General features: G+C 24.6%; 1 protein-coding gene across 1 annotated transcript; it reads left to right on the top strand.

The window, feature by feature from the left end:
• The first annotated feature begins 1136 nt into the window (after positions 1–1136).
• Positions 1137–13480, top strand: LOC145838521 (uncharacterized). The gene is made up of 14 exons (XM_082946130.1): positions 1137–1252; positions 2076–2248; positions 2698–2854; positions 3415–3566; positions 5287–5356; positions 5445–5544; positions 5643–5714; positions 6553–6761; positions 7971–8117; positions 9693–9845; positions 10382–10486; positions 10824–11003; positions 12563–12688; positions 13231–13480. The coding sequence occupies exons 1-14, from the start codon at positions 1190–1192 to the stop codon at positions 13258–13260; spliced, it is 1737 nt and encodes a 578-aa protein (XP_082802256.1). The 5' UTR covers positions 1137–1189; the 3' UTR covers positions 13261–13480.
• The last annotated feature ends 6353 nt before the right edge of the window (positions 13481–19833 follow it).

Below are 19833 nucleotides of genomic sequence, written 5' to 3'. Positions count from 1 at the left end.
TTATTTTGTAGAATTTAATCTAAGCTATCAGACACTTTTAACCGCTAAAAAAAACTTAAAGTAACTTTTGAGATATAAGCAATCAAAGAAAGGGCATTCAATAGGTTGCTTATGGAAGGCAAAAACTAAAAATGCAAAAAAAGACTATTTAACTAAAAATCTATCTCCTCCTTCATTTTTTGAGTAATCTTTCTCAAATTTTTACAGAAAGTGTATCATTAAACTTTAAAGAGATCTATTGTAGGATTTTTTTCTAATTTTGAGTAAAAAAAAAATTATTGTCAAAAATCTACTCTGTTTTTTGTAGATAAAATTTTTATTTTTCAAAAATTCAAAAATTCCAACATTCAGATTCTTCAAAATATTAAAAGGAACATTTCCTGAAAATTTGAATTCTCTAGGTCAAAAAATAAAGGAGGAGATAGGTTTTTAGTGAATTTTAAAATTTCAGAGAAAATTGACCCCGAAAAATTTGCGGTCCATACGCTTATATTGGAAAATTTTTACAAAAAGTTAAATATCTTAAAAGTTAAATGATATTTTTGAATTCTATAAAAACTGTCTTATAGTTTGTACTTTAAGCTTTCATGTAAAAGCCAAAGTTAAATTTAGTAAAAAAAAATGTTGGACCCCCTCTATGGCCTTAACCTTGTTTGTAGTTGCCCATAGTAGGTATTTTTTTAAAGAGTACTGTGGTGTTCATCTCTTAGTGTTTTGTATATAGTTTTTATTTGTGGTTTTGCTGTACATCATAGTAAATCTATTTGGAGTCACTAAAATAAGTCCTTTAAAGTTTTGGTATATAGATTAAGTTGTGATTTATTTACAAACTAACTTTAAATCACAGTAGTAATACTATTTTTTTTTTTACTAACAGTTTATGTTTATTTTAAACATAGGTAAGGAATTTTTTTGTGAACATTGCACTATAAATTTTATCTATGCAATTTTTTTATTTCTCAAAGTCACTTAACCTTTAAAATTGTGTGCAATAACAACAAAATTAATATCAGTTGTTTATCATATCAAACCTTTATGTGTTTTTGCTTTCAGATGTGTTGAAGATGGCAACACAAGCTTGGAAGATGTCCAAATAGCAAATTTGAGCTGGTCGAAAATATGCGACATACCAGCAAGCTTCTCACAGCTGCGCAATCTGACCGTGTGTTTGTTGGGCAACAACTACATAATGTCAATTAAAAGTGTTTTGTGCTGCAAGCACTTGGTCAAGCTAGATCTGCATGGAAACCAAGTTAGTATGTATAATTCATCCAAGCATTGTTCAAAGTTCGTAATGTTTATACTTCTTTGTGCTGAAAGAAGTTATTTTAAAATGCAGTTTTTTTATATAAATATGCTAGAAAACAGTTTAAAATTTACATAATTACTAAAATTAGTTTAAATGTTTTCATGTTATGTATTAATTAAACTTTGTCCAAGCATTGCTTAAAGTTTCTAATGTGTTTATGTCCTTGTGTTTAAAGGAGTTATTTTTGTATACAAAAATTTGACACAGATGGACTTAAATTTTTTTAAAGTTTTCTATATTATTTTATTTTTTTTTTTGAAAAGCTAAAGCTAATTTAGATACTTTCTTAAATCTTAAAACAAACTTTTTGATTCTTATTCTGAAAAATTGTGTTCTTACTAAGTCATTTTGTTATTAGTTTGGTTTTTTAATGTATTAATACTTGATTTTTTTTTTAATTTTTAGGCCAAATATTATATTTTTCTTATTTACTCAGGCTGGTATTTTTGCTTCAAAGAAAGGTATCCCTAGAGTTATTAACAGCAAAATTTGCCAGAAACTTTTATTTTTGTCTGGTTAAAAATATATATTTTGTATGTTTAGTTTAACTACTGAACTAACAAACTTTTAATTATTAGTTTTATATAAGTCAGTTATAATGTCTATTGTTATGATTAAGCTTTTTTTGTCTAAATTTTATTTTTTGAAAAAGTTTTTTTAAAAAGGTCTTATTTCTACTTATTTTCACAATTTAAAAATTAAGCATGACATAATTTCTTAAGCAGCTTAAGTTATTTTTGTTTTCAACATCTCACTGAAATTGCAGATAGAAACGTTGCCTGGCAGGGTTCATTGGAGCAACATGGAAAAACTGCAAGTTCTGCTGTTGCACGACAATCTCCTGTCAAACTTCAGTTGCGCTTTCAAGCTGTCAGTATGCCCCTCCCTCGTGGCACTCACCATGTACGACAACCCAATATGCGCCAAGAAATTTTATAGGTTTAGTTACTTTCTACTGAGAATTACATTATTTGAAATTTATGTAAGATGTTTTACATTCTTTTGAAAAATTAGTTTTGTGTTTAGAAAATAAGTCTTGTTGAATGCTTTGTTTTGTACAACTGATAAAATACTTTAGACAGTTAAATTGATTTATTTAATGTAGTATATATTTTTACTTAAGTTACTTATTAATTTGTCAGCAACTATAAATAAAATGATTATAATATACATATTTGGTTGAAAGTTTTAACAACAGTTAAATGTTTGTAGAAGAAAGTATATAATATTAAAATCAAATGATTCTTAGTATATATAAGCTTTCTTACTTTTTCTTGATTTTAATGCCAAATATTTTAGTCAGAGTATTTAGATTATCGTGAAAGTCTATATTTTGTTATTAGTGTTCTATTTTAATTTAAATTACAAGCTAATATTTTATTTAACAGGCATCAGATAGTGAACGGTATCTGGTCGTTAAAACTTCTGGACAAACACGTCATAGCCGACTGTGAAGTCATTGAAGATTTACGTGCCACTGCAAAATTTTCTGCACTTCATTCTAATTTGTATTTGAACCCCTGTGCACAATTGTATAGCTCTGATGTAGGTTTTAAATAAATGCTTTAAAATAAATAGCATTGATAAGTAGTGCACTAGATAACTAGATTTTATTTTTGGTTGGATGTTTTTATTAGATTGAATTTGTTGTTGAGTTCTGTTTTTAGTGCTGGAAACAGTAAACAGTTTTTTTAAGGTGGGTTTTAAACAAGTGTGGTTTTAATTTATTTATGTTAGTTATTATGTTGTTTGGTTTGAACCTATATCCTTCTACTGTCTAGCAACAAACTTTATATAGTTATATTTTAAACTTAATTTCAAAACTAGTCCCTTACTCTGTAAAAAAACTATTTTAATTGAACTATAAAAATTTATTTTACAAGGGTTCAAGTTTTGACACTAAAAATTTTTAAACTTGAATTCAAAAAAGTATGTTGAAAATACTATATGATTCGTAGTGAAATTAATCTTAAAACTCCTCTTTAAAATATAGCTAAGTAAGACTTTTTTCAGCAAACAATCTAAACATTCTGACTCACCAAGTTACAGTCTGACTTACCAAGAGTAAGTTTTGATATACATGATGGTTTTGAAAGTTTTTTCAGGTCACTGATAGCAAAGAAATGTTGAAAATGGAACTTGAAAGTGTGAAAGTTTTGCACAAGCAAATAAACAAAATCCAAGCTTTGTGCTCTCCGGTGATCATAGTTCAAAAAGTTTGGCGCGGTTACCTGGTCAGAAGGGAAACCAAAGACGTGTTAGTTTGTATGTTTTTTTTAAATTGAAAATAGAAAGGTACTTTAAAAGTCAAAGTGCAAAAATATCACCGAGTTCTGAGTTGAGTGCCTTTGGATTTCTTATGCTGTTTGCCATTCAAATAAGTGGTCTCTGTTGTTAGAATGATTCTTTGTTGAGTCGATATTTTCTTTAAGGTCATGTTTTCTACAAGTTGATCTTTATTTATCGAGTTTTTACTAAGCTTTAAGTTGCTTTTTACTGTTTTCAAAAAATCGAGTTATTTTTTGAGATATGACAGGTCAAAGTTTGGCCGCGTAATAGGTAATATGGGAAGGGAAAACTTAACAGCAAAAAAAGACTTGTTCATTTAAAATCTATCTCCCCCTATATTTTTCAAGCAATCTTCTTCAAACTTTCACAGTCTAATCTTTATCAATAACAAAAAATTGTTACTTTGCACTTTAAGAAAATTTTGACATTTTTTTTTTTTTTAATTTTTTACATAATGTTTTTGTTTTTTTTTCTTATAATATAAGGAAAATTTCTTGAAAGTCTGAAGAAGATTGCTTGAAAAATGAAGGAGAAGAAAGATTTTTAGTGACTTTTAAATTTTCCAAGAAAATTGACCCCAAAAAATTTGGGGTCCATAAGTTTGTATTGGAAGTTTTTTATAAAAAATAAAATATCTCAAAAGTTAAATGATATTTTTGAATTCTATAAAAACTGGGTTGTAGTTTGTACTTTAAGTTTTCATATAAAAGTCAAAGTTAATTTTTGTAAAATAAGTGTTGGACCCCCCTATGGCCTTAAATGCATGAAAATTTACTTAATTAAGTATGTAGTATATTATTTTAAGAATAACTTGTTAGAGCTAATGTTATAATTCACATATTAAAAAATTAAAATAAATAAATTTCTCAACTTTTATAAGCAATAAAGTTTGATGTATACTTTGTTTGAATACAAACTGTTTTTGTAAAAAAGTCCTAGTATTTTCAAGCAAATTGTTGGGCTAAAGGATAAATGGTACCGGCTGTTACAAAATATTAATAAAAAATCCTGCAGTAGAGTTTTAATATTTCACAACTTAACTTCATCAGAATTAAAACTTTATGTTTTTAAGGATTTTAAAGGTCAGTCATCAAAAATTCTTTTAATAAAATTCCAAAGATTTGTATTTTTATTAAAGTTTAATTAATACAAGTTAGAAAAAAAACTTAAAGATCTTGTATTTATTCTTGATTGAAATTCCCTACTATAATTTATGTTGTAAACGCTCATAAATATATAAAAATGACTATAAATACAATGCTGAATGACGTAAATTTATCTAAACTAATAGTTTTTTTTTTATATATATACCTAAAAACCATAAATCATATATCTCAAGAAATACTTCTGCTTTGAACACACTTTCAAAATGTTATTTGTTAAGTTCTTTTTCGACTACCAAGTATTTTTTAAATCTTAATAAAATACAAAATACTAAAACATATTTTAAATCTTATACTTCAAACTTTCACTTTTTATCTTTAAAACTGTAAGAAGAATTTATCTATAAAACTTAATTTAATTTTTTTAATGAGCCACTAAAATATGTAATTTTAAATTTTTCATAATTAAGTAGACAATTTTGTTGTAGAATTTACAACAAAATATTAATAACATAATTACTTATTGTTTATATTTTTTACATGTAAACAAGGTTTTGAAATAATTAAAAGTTATAATTCATTCAGAAAAGAAGCTCTTAAAAAGAAACGTCGTAGACTTGAAAAGATGAAAAGCCTGAAAAGTCGAAAAAAAAGAGTAAGTGTTTTTAAAGCTAAAGTTTATTTTTTTCAATTTTATTATTACCCTACTTATAAATAAGATTTTTTTAATTTATGTACTTCAGGTGGTGTTCGACGCCGTAGTAAAACAGAAAAAAATTGATGAAAATTTTCGGAAAGCTCTTACCAACATCAATAAAGAAAACTCGCATTCTGCGAAAATGAGTAAATATTTTTTATACCTAAAATTTAATCTACAATCTGATTATGATCAATTTATTTTCATCTTTTTGAAATTTTCAAACTAATTTATCTGTAAACAGGAAGAAATTACAAGCTGATGAAAATTGAAGACTTGCTGACTGAAGAGCTGCAGAACATGAAATTCAATAAAAGTAAGAAATTTTAGAAGATTGCATCATATAAATAATTTGTGTTAAGTATAAAATAGTTCTCAATTTAATGAGCAAAAAACTTATTGAAATAATAACAAATGTGCTGTTTAATTATTTTGTCTACAACCGATTTTAATGAGAAATGTTCTTACCTTGTCAAATAAGTAAGAAAACAGTAAAACCGGTAACAAACAAAACAGAAAATTTATCATAGTTCAGATTGTATTAGAAAATGTATAAATATTTTTTCTTTTAGCAAGCTTGTTTGTTTAAACAAACACTTTTACTTATTTTAAACTGAACTTGAATTTTTTACTCACTATTTTTCATAAAGTATAAATTTGTTATAAAAGATTTTTTTGATATCCATATTTTAAAGTAGACTTGGGTTATAAAGATAATAACGGGGTAGTAAACATTTTCAATTATTGAAATAAAAAAAAGTGTTAGGTACAAAGTACATGAGGCTAATTTGTTAAAGTAAAAACAAACCTTAGTTGTTCAAGCTTCATACATAAGTTAAGTCACCAAAAAATTTACATTTAGATTTATAAAAACTATTCTTTGAAAACTGTTGTTTGGTATGACCTAGTTGTGTTTTTTGTGAACTTTTTATTTCTAAGTTTTAATTTACATGCTTTCAATATTAAAAAATTGACCTATTACTTATAAAAGGCCTCCAACTCCTGAAAAATAGGAATAATGAAACAAATGCTGTTAGGTTAATAAAATATATTTTTTTTTAATACAGTTGTTTCAACCTTTATTACTGATTATTTTTAAAAGTTTAATATTATTTTGTTCAGACTACGTAAAATTTTAAACTTATTTTCAACAGAGCACGACACTTCATACCTCCTGCAAAACAAAAAGCTGAAACTCAAAAAACCTGCGGCGAAATCGAACAGCGTGATCGTGACGTCACAAAACAGCCTTATGACGTCACCGTCGGAAGAGCTGGGCACGCTGGCGTTCGAAAGCGACCGGTCGGGGGAGAGTGTGCACGTGCAAGCCGTGCTGGCGTCAAAAACCCCACCTCTTAATAAAGTTGGTTTAATTGAAAATAAAAATATGAGAAATTTTGTGAGGCATTATTAGTATCCCTTTTCCTCTTAATAAAGTTGGTTGAATTGATAATAAAAATATGAGAATTTTTGGGTGAAATTTTAAATATAATATTTATGAGCGTTTATGAGTGGTTATAAGTATTTTTTCCCTCTTAATCAAGTTGGTTGAATTAAAAATAAAATAAGTTCTAGTCATCAAATATCATGTTTATGAATTGATTATATATAGAATAAAGATATAAGAAACTTTTGGTGCTATTTAAAATATAACAGTCATAAGTATTTATTAGTGGTTATCAATATATTTTTTTTTCCTTATGATGAAGTTGGTTGAATTGAACTTGTATAATTCACTTATGTATCAGGTTAATCAAAAGTGATCTCTTATTTTTCTATTTCTCTCTTAGTAAATTTTTTTAAATTAAGTTAATTTATAAAATTTTCGATGCATGAAATAGTAATAATATTTATCTCTTTTATTTTCTTCTAACCCCCTTTTTAATAAATTGATTGAATTAGACTTGCATAAAGTAACTGAAAAATAGATAACTCTTTTGTTTTTTTTTGTATCCTCCATTTAAAAAATTTGGTTCAATTCTTAAAACTTATGAAAAGTTTGGATTTTAATTTAAAATTTGATATTTAAGAGTGTTTTTAATAATTTTTTTTCCTTTAAATTATATTGATAGTCTGAGACATTTATTTGGCGGGCCACATTTGTTTACTAGTGATATATAAAGATTTCTACTGATATTTTTTTTTTCATATGATTTAACTTTTGAGTGAATTTAATTTTATTGAAAACAGGTTGTCATTTTTTAAAACAGTTCAATTATAGTTTTTAAATTTATATTGTGTTAAGAAGTTTACCAAAACTATAAGAAAAATAATCGCAAAACAATTTTAAGTTGTAGCAAAATTTAATATTTTATATATGGGGTCTTCTTGTTTTTAAAAAAAATGGTCTTATATGAAATAATATAATTGTTACCAAACTATTTTTTTAAATATGTAGGCATCATATCATGAAAATATATTTTTTGCTTTAACAAAACAAGAACTTAGTTTTGAATAATAATGTTTAATTTTGTTATTCTCTAACTTTATTAAAATAGTAGAAAAAAAAAACAACTCAATGAATTTAGATGAAGATATAAATTCACATTATTCTAAACGTTAAAAATTTTAGAGTCTGCCAGTCATAGAGCAAGAACTTCTAAGGAAAAAACAAAGAGACATCGTAAAAGCTGAAAGCACCCATTTTGCACCTATTTTCAAAAGCAGGTCGTTTTTGGCAAAGGAAACAACAAGAACACCAGTGAATAAAAAGCAGCCTGTAAGTAGATGTTGTTTAAATTTGATTTCTTGTACAAATTATTTTTTTTTGTATATGCATATAAGTATACTTTAATAAGAGTTAATTAATTTTCATAGTATAATTTTTTATAATTTTGTTTATATGTCTTCAGTACCAAGAATAGGAGTTTTTATTTGGTGTTTTAGAGCAAGTTAAAATAGCTGTAAATTGTAAAGTTGTTTTATATGTTTACAAAAACCTTGATTAGGTTTGCATATTTTTAGTTTTCGCTGACTTATGAAACATGCCATTTTTTTAGAAAAATTAGGTTAATTGTAAAAGCTTGATATCTATGTTTTAAACTTTCATGTACAAATATTATTGTTTCAATATTTCAACACCTAACAAAGAAAAGTTGTAAACCTACAATTAGAATTAATAAACTTTATTTTTAGTTATTCAAAAAGAATCATTTTTTTAAATAATTTATTGTGAAAATTTTTTCTTGTTATTTCTTGAGTCTTAAATAGTTTATTTGGAGTTAATTCAAAGCTATTTCCAAACAAAAGTTATTTCAATATAATGTTTTTTCAACATTTTGTACAAATTTATCCATGTACTGTCATTATGTTGTTTTATACCAGTACAGGAAAATTTAGTACAATAAAGTCAAATTAACTTGAATGTGATATTTATCTGTAAAATATTTGATTATCCTTTAGAGTCCCTTAAAATTTCATAATTTTTTCATTTTTAAGTATTAGTTTGCTTTTATTTTTTTTGTCAAATTTTATTCAAAATGTTAAAAACTAGGTCTTTTTTGAAAATAAATTACAGACTAACTCATAATTTATAAATGAATAGGAATTATTTTTGCCTGCAGTTTTTATTTCAAGTTAATTTTTTGAGGAGCAATTATAAAGCAAAACAACTATTAACATTTATACCATGTATAAACATAGCCTTAAATCAAATATATTTCATATAACTATTCAAAATATAAATTTATGCGTTTGTTAACAAAAGATCCTAGTGAAACAAGTTCACTAGAATATATAATAACAACAAATTATACAGTGTCCTTCTTTTATTACTTTACACTGACATATGTTTCTGTGTGTTAAACGAGTCAACACACTCCAACTTATAATTTTGAACACTAGTTGAAGTGTGTTGATTCGTTTAACACACAGAAACATATGTCAGTGTAATAAAAGACGGATACTGTGTAATTTGTTATTATTATACTTTATGTGAAATTAAAAGCTTGAGTTAAAAGTTTTATTATATTAAGCATAAGTGATTTCAAGTCTTGCAAGACCGATAAATGAGAAGCAAATGCATAAAAACTAATTATTGAAATTTATTTGGTTAGTTTATGATGTTAAACTAATATATGCTTTTTTTCCAGACCCTTAAAATAGTTGTATTAATTTTTTATATAATAAGATAACATAATTGATAGAAAAAAAAAGTTTTTTTAGGAAACCTCATAACAGCTTCAAACTTTTTGAAGGGCAAGTACTTTTGTTCAGCAAAATGAAACATTGATTAATTTATTTTATAAATAAATATTTTATCCTACTGAAGTTTATAGGATTATTATTTTTATAGAAAAGCGACCCAGAATCGTTAGCAATTTTAACATCATTTATAAGAGCGTATTCCAACAAATACGTCGAAGATAAAACAGCGGAAAAAATTGACAACGTCGTCAGAATTCAAAATGAAAAAGACCAACAATCCCAAGTCGTCCAGTATTTTAATGTTAGTCTTGCTTAAACAAAATAAACTGTTGAGCATTCGTAGTTTTATGTTTAATTTATAATATTGTATGGTTGTTGGTAATATTCACTATAAACTTAGTTATTTAGAATTTAGAGCGATGATAAAAATAATTAACTAAAGTATTTAGGACTAATAGTTGAATGAAAAATAAGTTATTTTATTTTGTTTTACGGCTTTATTTGTATATATATATATATATAAGTTATTTTTAAACATTATTTCAAAATTTATTTAATGCAGAAATTTACCTCAACTGTTTTTTGTAACAATAACCTTAATATATTTTTACATAAATCTATTGTTTTTAAAATATCTCAAATTTTTTTAAATACTATAAATCTATAAATGACTTGGTTTTTAGGAAGAAAAACAACACTTTGATACATTATTTCAAAATTTATTCAGTGCAGAATTTTACCTCGACTATCTTTTTTAACAGCAATCTTAATATATTTTACAAATATATTTACTTAACTTTTTTTAATATTATTATTTATTAATTACTTGTTTTTTAGGAAGAAAAAAGACACTTGGCTGTTAGAAAGAAAATAGAAGATAAAACATTTATTGAGAGTAAAATCAGAAAAAACAAAGAAGAAAGATTAAAATATATTCAATATGTTAGTACTATGAATAGTTGTTTGTAAAATACTTATTTTTTTTTAATATTAAGCATTTTTTAGTACTAAATACTTTTTAGACTTTTAGAATTAAATTTTTAGAGTTTGTTGAATATGCTTTTTTAAGACACAATTACGTACTTTTTATATAATTTACATATGTTTGGAATTTTTTTTTTTAATTTTTAGGGTGATCAATATCATTAACAAAATTAAAAATTTTATGCTAAACTCTAAAAAAAATTTATTTGTAAAAGAGCTTATCATTTTTTATTTTCCCGATTTCTAAGCATAACGTTTTCAAAACACTTACCATTAAAACCAATCATACCAACAGAACAAACTCCTTCACAAATCGAGCGTGACGAAGCGGAGAGCCAATCAGAACGAGTTTACTTTCATTAACGATTTCGTGACCCAGCACGCCGCGGTGACCAACCAGATTCAAAAGTGCAAATGGCGGGAAAATAAAAAGGCGGGAATTGAACGCAAGAAGGAGCAAGTTCATAACATCCGGGTTAGGGGGGATTTTTCATTTGAGATATTTACTGAATCTGCTTGTTTTTTGGTTAATGTTTTATTGATAGTAGTAGTAAGTAATTACAATCGTCAAGGTGGGCCCGAGAGTTTTCTTTCACAAAAGTTTAGATTGATAATTTTAGTTTGTTTGTGATATAAATATATTCAAGGAACATTTGTAATGATCAGTTGAGTTTTCTCTAGAAAAATCTTTAAACATCTCCCAGGTTTTTCAACTTAATAACGTGAAACTTGGATTAAACCGGGGTTTCTCTTTAGGTACAATTTTGGCTGTCAGGGGGCACTAGTTAGTAAATAAATGGGACAATATCCAGAAGTTGAGGCGATAGTTTTTAAAACTTCTGCCTAAGGTTTACTATATGAGTTTGAGAAACCCTGGTTTTAGGACAATTCCTTGAACAGAATTTTAAAAATTCAAATAATATTTTTTGCAATCCCCAAAAGTCGGTTTAATCTTTAAAAATGTTAAAAATTCTTTCAAGAGGTTTAATTAGTTCTTCTGATTATATTGAGAATAAATGAAATTTAAACTGATCGCTTAATAATGTAGAATACATTTAACATTAAGGTTTGATCATACCTGCAGACGAAAGTCCAGGCTTAGGTTTTGTAGACTTTAGCCGGAACTTTCGCTGAAATGTAGAAGAAGATGTAGTTAAAGAAAAAGTCCCTTAAATTTTGACCCTTCCATAAAGAATCTGTTGAACTCCGCAACTTTATTTTTTAAATCTATAAGTTCAATTTAAAGTCTACGCAAATGTAAAAAGCACCTAAACTCATAGATTGATTTACAAAATAAGACAGAGTTGTATAAAATGCTTTACCTCTTGTGGCATTTAATTTTTATTTGCTTCTTTGTGAATAAATTTTTTAGGTGTTTAAGAAAGTTAAATAGCTGTTTTTGGTATAAACACAAATGCTGATGATACATGATACTTAGAAATCACTTTTAAACTAGCTGGATATTTTAAAATCAAAATACATTAAATTATTTTCATGGGTTTTTAAAAATATTTTTGATATTTTATTTGGCTGTTTAATTGATCCAAAAGAAAACAGACATTGTTATTTATGTAATGTTATCTTTAGCTTGTATTTTAAATAAACTTTATTGCTACTTTTTGTACTGTTTTTGAAAATGTGTTTAAATATATGCAAAGCTAACATTTTTTACTTTGTTCTATAATAAATATTTATAACTATCTCAGTCTGGTACTTATTATATATTGAATTTGCGAGTTCATTAAAAATACTTCTAAATACTCTAAAACCGTGCTCAATTTTTTATTTACTTTTATTAAAAAAATAAATATCAAATAACTCAAATGATTGTTTTTTATAATTAAATCAACTACTAATTTAGTTTTGGTTATATAAGGATTTGTTAAATGTATATAGTATGCTGTTAAGTGGTTTTTTTACTGATTTATTCAAACTGCCGAAATTTATTCTATTGAAACAATTTTTATTTAACAAAACATAAACTTGCACCTTTCTTGTAAATGTTTGTTATAGGCTTAAAACTTTTTAAAATAGGAGGAAGCAAGAATAAGGAAGCAAATAAAAGCGCATCACATGGAGTCGTTGAGAATGAAGTTGCGAAATTTTGACACTTCAATATATAACAACAACCTCTATAAACTCAGCACTAATAATAATAAGGTAAATTAAATATATAAAAACAACCTCTATAAACTCACTACTACTAATAATAAGGTAAATTAAATATATATAAACAACCTCTATAAACTCAGCACTACTAATAATCAGGTAAATTAAATATATAACAACAACCTCTATAAACTCACTACTACTACTAATAAGGTAGAATCGTTTCAAATCAAGTTTTTAACCTAATAAAATAAATTAAAATTATTTATTAAAAGTTTTTCAACTTATTTAAATTAGTATAGAGAATTATATTATATATTCTTTTCTATGTAAACTAGATTTTCTTTATTTTAGTTTAACAAAAATGAATAAGTTGTTTATACTTTATATATTTTTTTTCCACAGTTTGTCTTTTTTACTTAATATTTAATAATTTATTATGTATACTTGATATTTAAGTATTTTTTTTTACAAATATAATATATACTAACAAGATTAACAATTTTTTTTTTCAGTTTTTTATGTACTTAGTTTTTGATGTGTTTAATTTATATTTAAAAATGCATTTTTCTAGTAACTAAAAAATACTTCAGAAAGAAACTTTGAAGCAGGAAGCAACGTGAATTTAAACTTTTAACTTTTTACATTTTAATATTTATTTTTTAACATTTTCAATCATTTTCTTGTACTTATTTTTATTTTACAAATTACATTTTTATTTTTCAAAAAATTTTCTACTTTATTTTTTCGTCTTTTTATTACAAAAATATGTCAGTTACTTTTTTTATGAAAACATTTAAGTAAATGAAAAACATCAATTTCAACTTAAAATATTTACCTACTTTTATTTGTATTATGAATCTATTTTCTTACTTTTTACTCTACCTTATTTTATATAGTTCTTTTATATCTCTTTTCTTTAAATGTTAAAAGTAGAATTTATCATTTTGTAAATTAAATTTATTTTTCTACGGATTTCACATACATCAAAGTCCTTCAATTTCCATATTTATATACTTTTGATTCTTTTTGTTTATAAGTTTACTTTATATTTAAAACAAAGAGGTTAGTTTAAAATAATTTTAATTTTAGTAATTTTTTCGAAATATGTCTTGTTAGTTTTTTGACTAAATCGTTGTTGAATAAAATATTTAAACTTATAATCTTTTTATACAAAGTTATAGGTTGTTTTAAAAGCTTTCATACCATCTTAAACAAAACACATTTAGTATTCAAGTTTTTGTTTCCATTCGTATAAGTTTGTTTCAGTTTTTGTGATCAACACAAAAACTTTAAGTTTGTTTTTATTTCGAATGTTTTTTTATTGTATATTTTGAATATCTAACTAAACTAATAATGCTTTAATAATATTTTTTGAATATTTTTAATTTTACTAATAATGTTGGTTTGAAATACTTTTAAAAGTAATTTTTAGGTTTTCATTAAAATGTTGGTGTTTAGAAAAAATAATTAATAGCTAATATTTTATAAATAATTTTACTAGTTTATTAGCTTTAGCTTCACTAAAAAATTACTAGCGTTGAAGTTGTTAAGTGTATTAACTTATGTTTTCTTTTAAAACAGAAACTAATATATTATAGTAGAAAAAATATGTTTTATTTCTGTATGAATGTATGTTTTGTTAGAATTCTACTACAAAAATAATAAATTAAAACGTTTAATTTAGTTTATTTTGCTTCAACATTAATTTTAAATAAAAATAGTTATCGTTATTATGTTTTAAACTGTTTATATTGAACTTTTAAAACGAAATAACTTTACAGTAAGAGTTGTTTCAAAAATTTTAGCTTAACAAAAGTATTAAAACCGGGTCATTATACGTTTTGTTTTATCAGTTGAAAATGTTTTTTTCAATGTTAAGTGAGAAAACTATCTTTAATCTACGCATAAGTTTATGAATAATCAATTACCATAGTTTTTAGTTAGAGGATAACGTATAAACTTAATGAGCTAAAATTAGTATTAAAATATCAATTTAAAGAAAGAAGTTGGATATTAATGGAACAGTGGAATATTATGATGACAATTCATAAACTTACTCTATATTTGAATAAGAAGTTTATTAAAATATAATTTCTCATTGAGAATTAATAAAGACCTCTTTAAGTAAAAAGCTGTATTATAATTAAATTCGTTAGTCGATGCATTTGTAAAAAGATATTTACTTTGTTCAAAATTATTGAAAATGGTTAACCTAGAAGTAACAAAATAGTTTACCTTTTGTTTAATTTATATTCTTCTGGTAAAGTAAACTATTTTGAAATCTTGCTTTAGTTTCCAATGCTAATCTTTGGTGCACCTTACAAATATAAACGAACAAAAAATTATTCAACTGTTTATTATAAATATATTTTTAGTTAGATTTATTGTTAAATAAGACAATCTATCACATTAATTCTTTAAAATATTTCTCTACTTTTTTGCAAAAACGAAACTTTTTTGTGTTAAAAAACTAGCTTTACATAAAAAACAAAACTTTGTTAATAAGTCTACGGCAGGGTTTTCTTAAGTTGGTTTTTACAAAAACTTAGGGGCGCCATAATTTGAAACTTACACTAGATATTCTGAAGTTGATGAAGAGCAAAGAAAAAGTTCTTAGGTGACTTCATACGATTCTGAAATCCATTGACCTTAATTTCAATCTGTAAAGAATGTATATAAACTATTTATTTTAACTTTTACTAATACATTTTTGATAAACACTATTTAATCAGCTATATAATTGTTTCAAGTATGAAAAGTAAGCGACTCATAAAAATATCATTAAGTATATTTTTAATGTACAACATTTTTTACGACAATATGAGCTAAAAATTATAAAAATACTTTGAAATTCTACTTAAATAATTTATTTACAATTTGTAGAAATAAAAAATAGCTTCATTTTCACACTTACATTTTACTTATAATTTTGTTTAAAATTGACTTTTTTTTTTATTCAATATGTATTTATTATGAATTTAATTTTAACGACCTTACGTTTTAAAGTTAATGTTTTTGACTCACAAGACTTTAAATTATTTTAATTACTTTTACGAACTTGAAACCTGTTAAAGTCTCATTTGTCAAGTTTGTGATATATTAGATCTCAAAGTGGCAAGATCAAGTTTGAAAGTTCAGAAAAGCAGACAAAAGTAAAATTATTAATATACTGATCTTTTTATGCAGCAATTTTTAATTAGTTTGTTAAAATACAAAACAATCGTAACTTTAAAGTTAGTTGTTCAACGTTTGTTTGTATACATTAATTAGTTGTATTGTTTAATTAAAACCAAAGCTATATTTAAACAAAACATATTGTTGATATTTCAACATATATATGATTAAATACTTTGTTTAACATACAAAAGCTAGCAATCATTCATGTTTGCTGTCATTTTTTGAAAAATTTTAGAAATTAAAAAAACCTTTATTTTTTTTACAATACGAACTTTTTATGTTAAACATTGAAACCAAAAACCTAGAATATTTTTTAGCACAAAGAAAGCTTACATCTATATCTTATATAAACATCTTGTTTCAGAGCAAGTTTCTATTTTCATTAAAGTTTAAGCAACTTAATACCATAGCACAAGTACAAAAGTAAAAGTAGTTTTTAAAAATCACATGCTTTTTTACGATCTTAATTATTTTGAAGTTTATATTTAGGTTAGATCACATGCTATTTTATATTTTTACGACCTTAAACTTTTGAAGTGTGTTTTTATGTCAAGATCACATGTTTTTCAACTAGTTTAACAACTTTAAAAACTATTAAACTCTGATTTTTTATAAATCACAAGATCAAGTTTAATAATTGAAAAAGGCAAAAGAAAAAAAGTGAGAAAACTATAAATTTAAAAAATATAAACTCAAAAAACAGATGCCTGAAGTTAGATTAACTGGTATAAATTTTTAAGTTGTTCCTTACCGCAGTTTAAAATAAATGATTTTATAAAACTTAGATAAACAGTGAAGGTTTAGTAATTAATTTTGTTACAACACAAATATATGCTATAGTAGATGGTTATAAATGTAAACTTTAAATATAGATTAGCAATAGAATTTATAAAATTTAATGAAAAATACTAAACTAAATCAGTAAATATGTTTCGATGATTAGATTCAGCATATAATAAGGGTAAAGGAGTATAATTAAAACTAAAATAGTAGTAATGAAATTTATATTTTACCTAATATCTACTTAAGTAAAAACCAGTTAATCCATAAATTCAAAACCTACTGATTAAAATAAATCACTTGTTAAGAATAAAGGTTTAAGGAAGTAGAAAGTAGCTTTAATAATTTTAAAAAGTAGTATTGTTATATGCAGTTTCATATTTAATTTTTGCTTGAAAAGGTCGCAATCTCTTGCCACCGAAACCGGTCGGGAATAAAATATTCAATTTGCATAAATCTATTTAAAAAGTAATATATTAGTAAATGAGTACTGTAATGAACGACTTGTAGTCGATAGTAAATAGCAAAATAAAATAGAAAACATTATTCTTTTTACAAACATAGTTGACAAAATTAGATTTATATAAAATAAAAAATTACTTAGTTTTTTGTTTCCTTGCTTTAAATAGACTTAATGTTTCACAAATATTTCACAATATTTACTATATTTAAGTTAGCCTTATTTAAGTATTTGACTAAACTATATAAAAAAATTGGTGAAACTGTAATATAGTTTTTACATATAAGTATTTAATTTAGTATCCAAAATCTATTCATGTCTAATATAAAATATGTTTTACTTTAACAGCAACATAACTATTTATACACAGTTAATAGAGTATTTATTAAGATTTGGTAAAAAGTTTTATACAATGAGAGTTGCCTATACTTTTCTGGTAAGTTATTTTAAAAACAAATTAAATTAATTAAAGTAAAATTCATTAGATATCATTTGAAACAAATTAATGATAAAACTGTTTAAGAAATAGTAACAAACAAATTATATAGAAAAATAATGCCACAAAACGTAATGTAAGTATATGCATGTTAAATGTTAATAGTGTTATTTTCAAGTTTCTACAAAATATTAATTTGCAGGTTTTAGCAACGTTTGTTATGTTATGCTATGCTAGTGAGTTTTATTAAATGTTTTGTTTTTATTTTAAAAAACTTAAATTATATTTTTAGATTTATCGTTTTAGTTAAACGTTTTAAACGATAAACTGAAAGAAAAAAATATAGGTTGATAACCAATTTAACACTTAAAAGTTTAATATTTTAAAAATTTTTAAAAATAATTAAGTTTTTTTTTGTATATGACATGAACATAAAAAAAAGGCTACTTATAAAAATTCTTTAATCTAACACTAAAAACAGATGTTTAAGATGACTCTTTAAAATACATTATATACACTTATTTTCTGCAGTTAAACTAGTTTTTAAAATGTTTTTACTCACTTTATAATATTTAGAATATTTAATTAAGAATTAAAATCATCAAACTAACTGTATTGAAATTAAATTCTAAAATTTAATACTTCAATTCAAATAATACAGCTCCTTCAAACCTTGCTGTAAAAACTTTTGACGATCAGGAATGTGATTTTAGTAACTGGAAAGGGAAAATACCCGAATATGGAAATACTTGCTCACGAATGTACTTTACATGGACTTGGTGGAAAGCCCCTTATCCTTGGTGTTACCATAGTGATGGAAGTTGGGACTATTGTGAAGGTTATTGAATTTTTTATTGAGTAAATAAAACTTCTTTAGACAAAAAAAACCTTTTATGTCGTACTTATGTTTTATAAGTCTTTTAAAAAAATATTTACTTTTTTGAATAACGTTAATTGTGTTAATAAAAACAAACTTTTACACTACACTTTTTCATTAAACTAACTTGTCAAGTTATGTTATTTACATGACACTATGTTTCTAAATTTCATGTCAAGCGAGTTAAGAAACTTCAACGTAGTTCTAAAAATAAAAAAATACTAATAAAAAAGAATAGAGGATTAAGAGTGTAATGTGTTGCTACTACTCTTAGTATCAACAAAATATATACAAATATACAATTAATACAGTTGTGATATAAATTTTAATTTCTTAACTCATTTTATATAATTAAGTGTCTATTTTTTATGTGCTTTAAATAAAACTGTACCTACAAACATTGCATTTTCTAAAACTTAAGCTCATATATACTCTAATATCATTACACAGGTACTATAGATATTTTATAGTAAACAATTTTATAAAACAGCTAGAATAAAATAAAAACTATGTAAGTTTTCGGTCCTGAATAAACTACAAAGGTACATTCTTCAAAATTTCATACACAACTAAAAAAAGTATTCTATATTTGTTATTATTTTTATAACTGTACAGATTACACTTGGGAAGTAGAATTCCCCGAAGACAAACATCTGATCAAATCTGAATCTAGAAGGAAGCAGTATTATTACAATTACAATCAGACCGGAACTACTTATAAAGAGGCGAGGAAAATCTGCCAGAGCAGAGGTATCGGCTGGGATGTCGCTAGCTTTCAAGCAAAGCCACTAGAATTTTTGTTCTATAACAATGATAAGGGAAATTGGTGGACCACTTACAAACCGGACGACTACTACGATTCTGTTAGAAATACCGAGTGAGTTTTCTTGAGTGTGTTAAATATTCAAGTTGTTTGCTGAAGAAGAATTTGAAAGTACTTCAAACAATATGATAAGTATAAAATAAAAATTTTGGTAATTTTTTTGAGTATAAAAGTCATATGTATAGTAATAAGATAAAGACATAATAAGACACAAAAAATAGTTGATATATACGTAAAGACGATCTAAGTATTTTAAATATTGTAATATTGCTACTGTCTTTTTATTAATCATATATGATACTTAATCATGTTTTTACAAAAATAAAATGCACTAAATGTTTTAAAAACATTTTTTTTTAGTATCACTGACGAAGTCTTTAATCGAAACTTAGTTTGTAAAATAAATTTTTGAAAGAATTAATTCATTTATTTTGTATGATGAAGTTAAATTGATATACTTTAAGCATAAAATTAAAAATACAGGGTCGCACTTCGTCCCTTGGTCCAGACTTGGGATGCTTTCTGGGTGAGAAACGTGAATCTTTATTACGGTGAAGAAGTAGGGGGAAAAGTTGTGAAGCTTGAGAACAACGATGACATGCCTTTCCTCGTATATCAAGACAAAAATATTAAACGACAG

Source organism: Thalia democratica, chromosome 6 (assembly GCF_965202585.1).
Source record: "Thalia democratica chromosome 6, ktThaDemo2.hap1.1, whole genome shotgun sequence".
Lineage (NCBI taxonomy): Eukaryota > Metazoa > Chordata > Thaliacea > Salpida > Salpidae > Thalia > Thalia democratica.
This window is presented reverse-complemented; position numbering and strand designations above follow the sequence as displayed.

Coding starts and splice junctions, on each gene's coding strand:
- LOC145838521 (XM_082946130.1), top strand. CDS start 1,190: ATGTCAATTAAAAGTGTTTTGTGCTGCAAGCACTTGGTCAAGCTAGAT. Junction 3,567..5,286: donor AGAAGGGAAACCAAAGACGT/GTTAGTTTGTAT, acceptor TAATTCATTCAG/AAAAGAAGCTCTTAAAAAGA. Junction 5,545..5,642: donor CTCGCATTCTGCGAAAATGA/GTAAATATTTTT, acceptor ATCTGTAAACAG/GAAGAAATTACAAGCTGATG.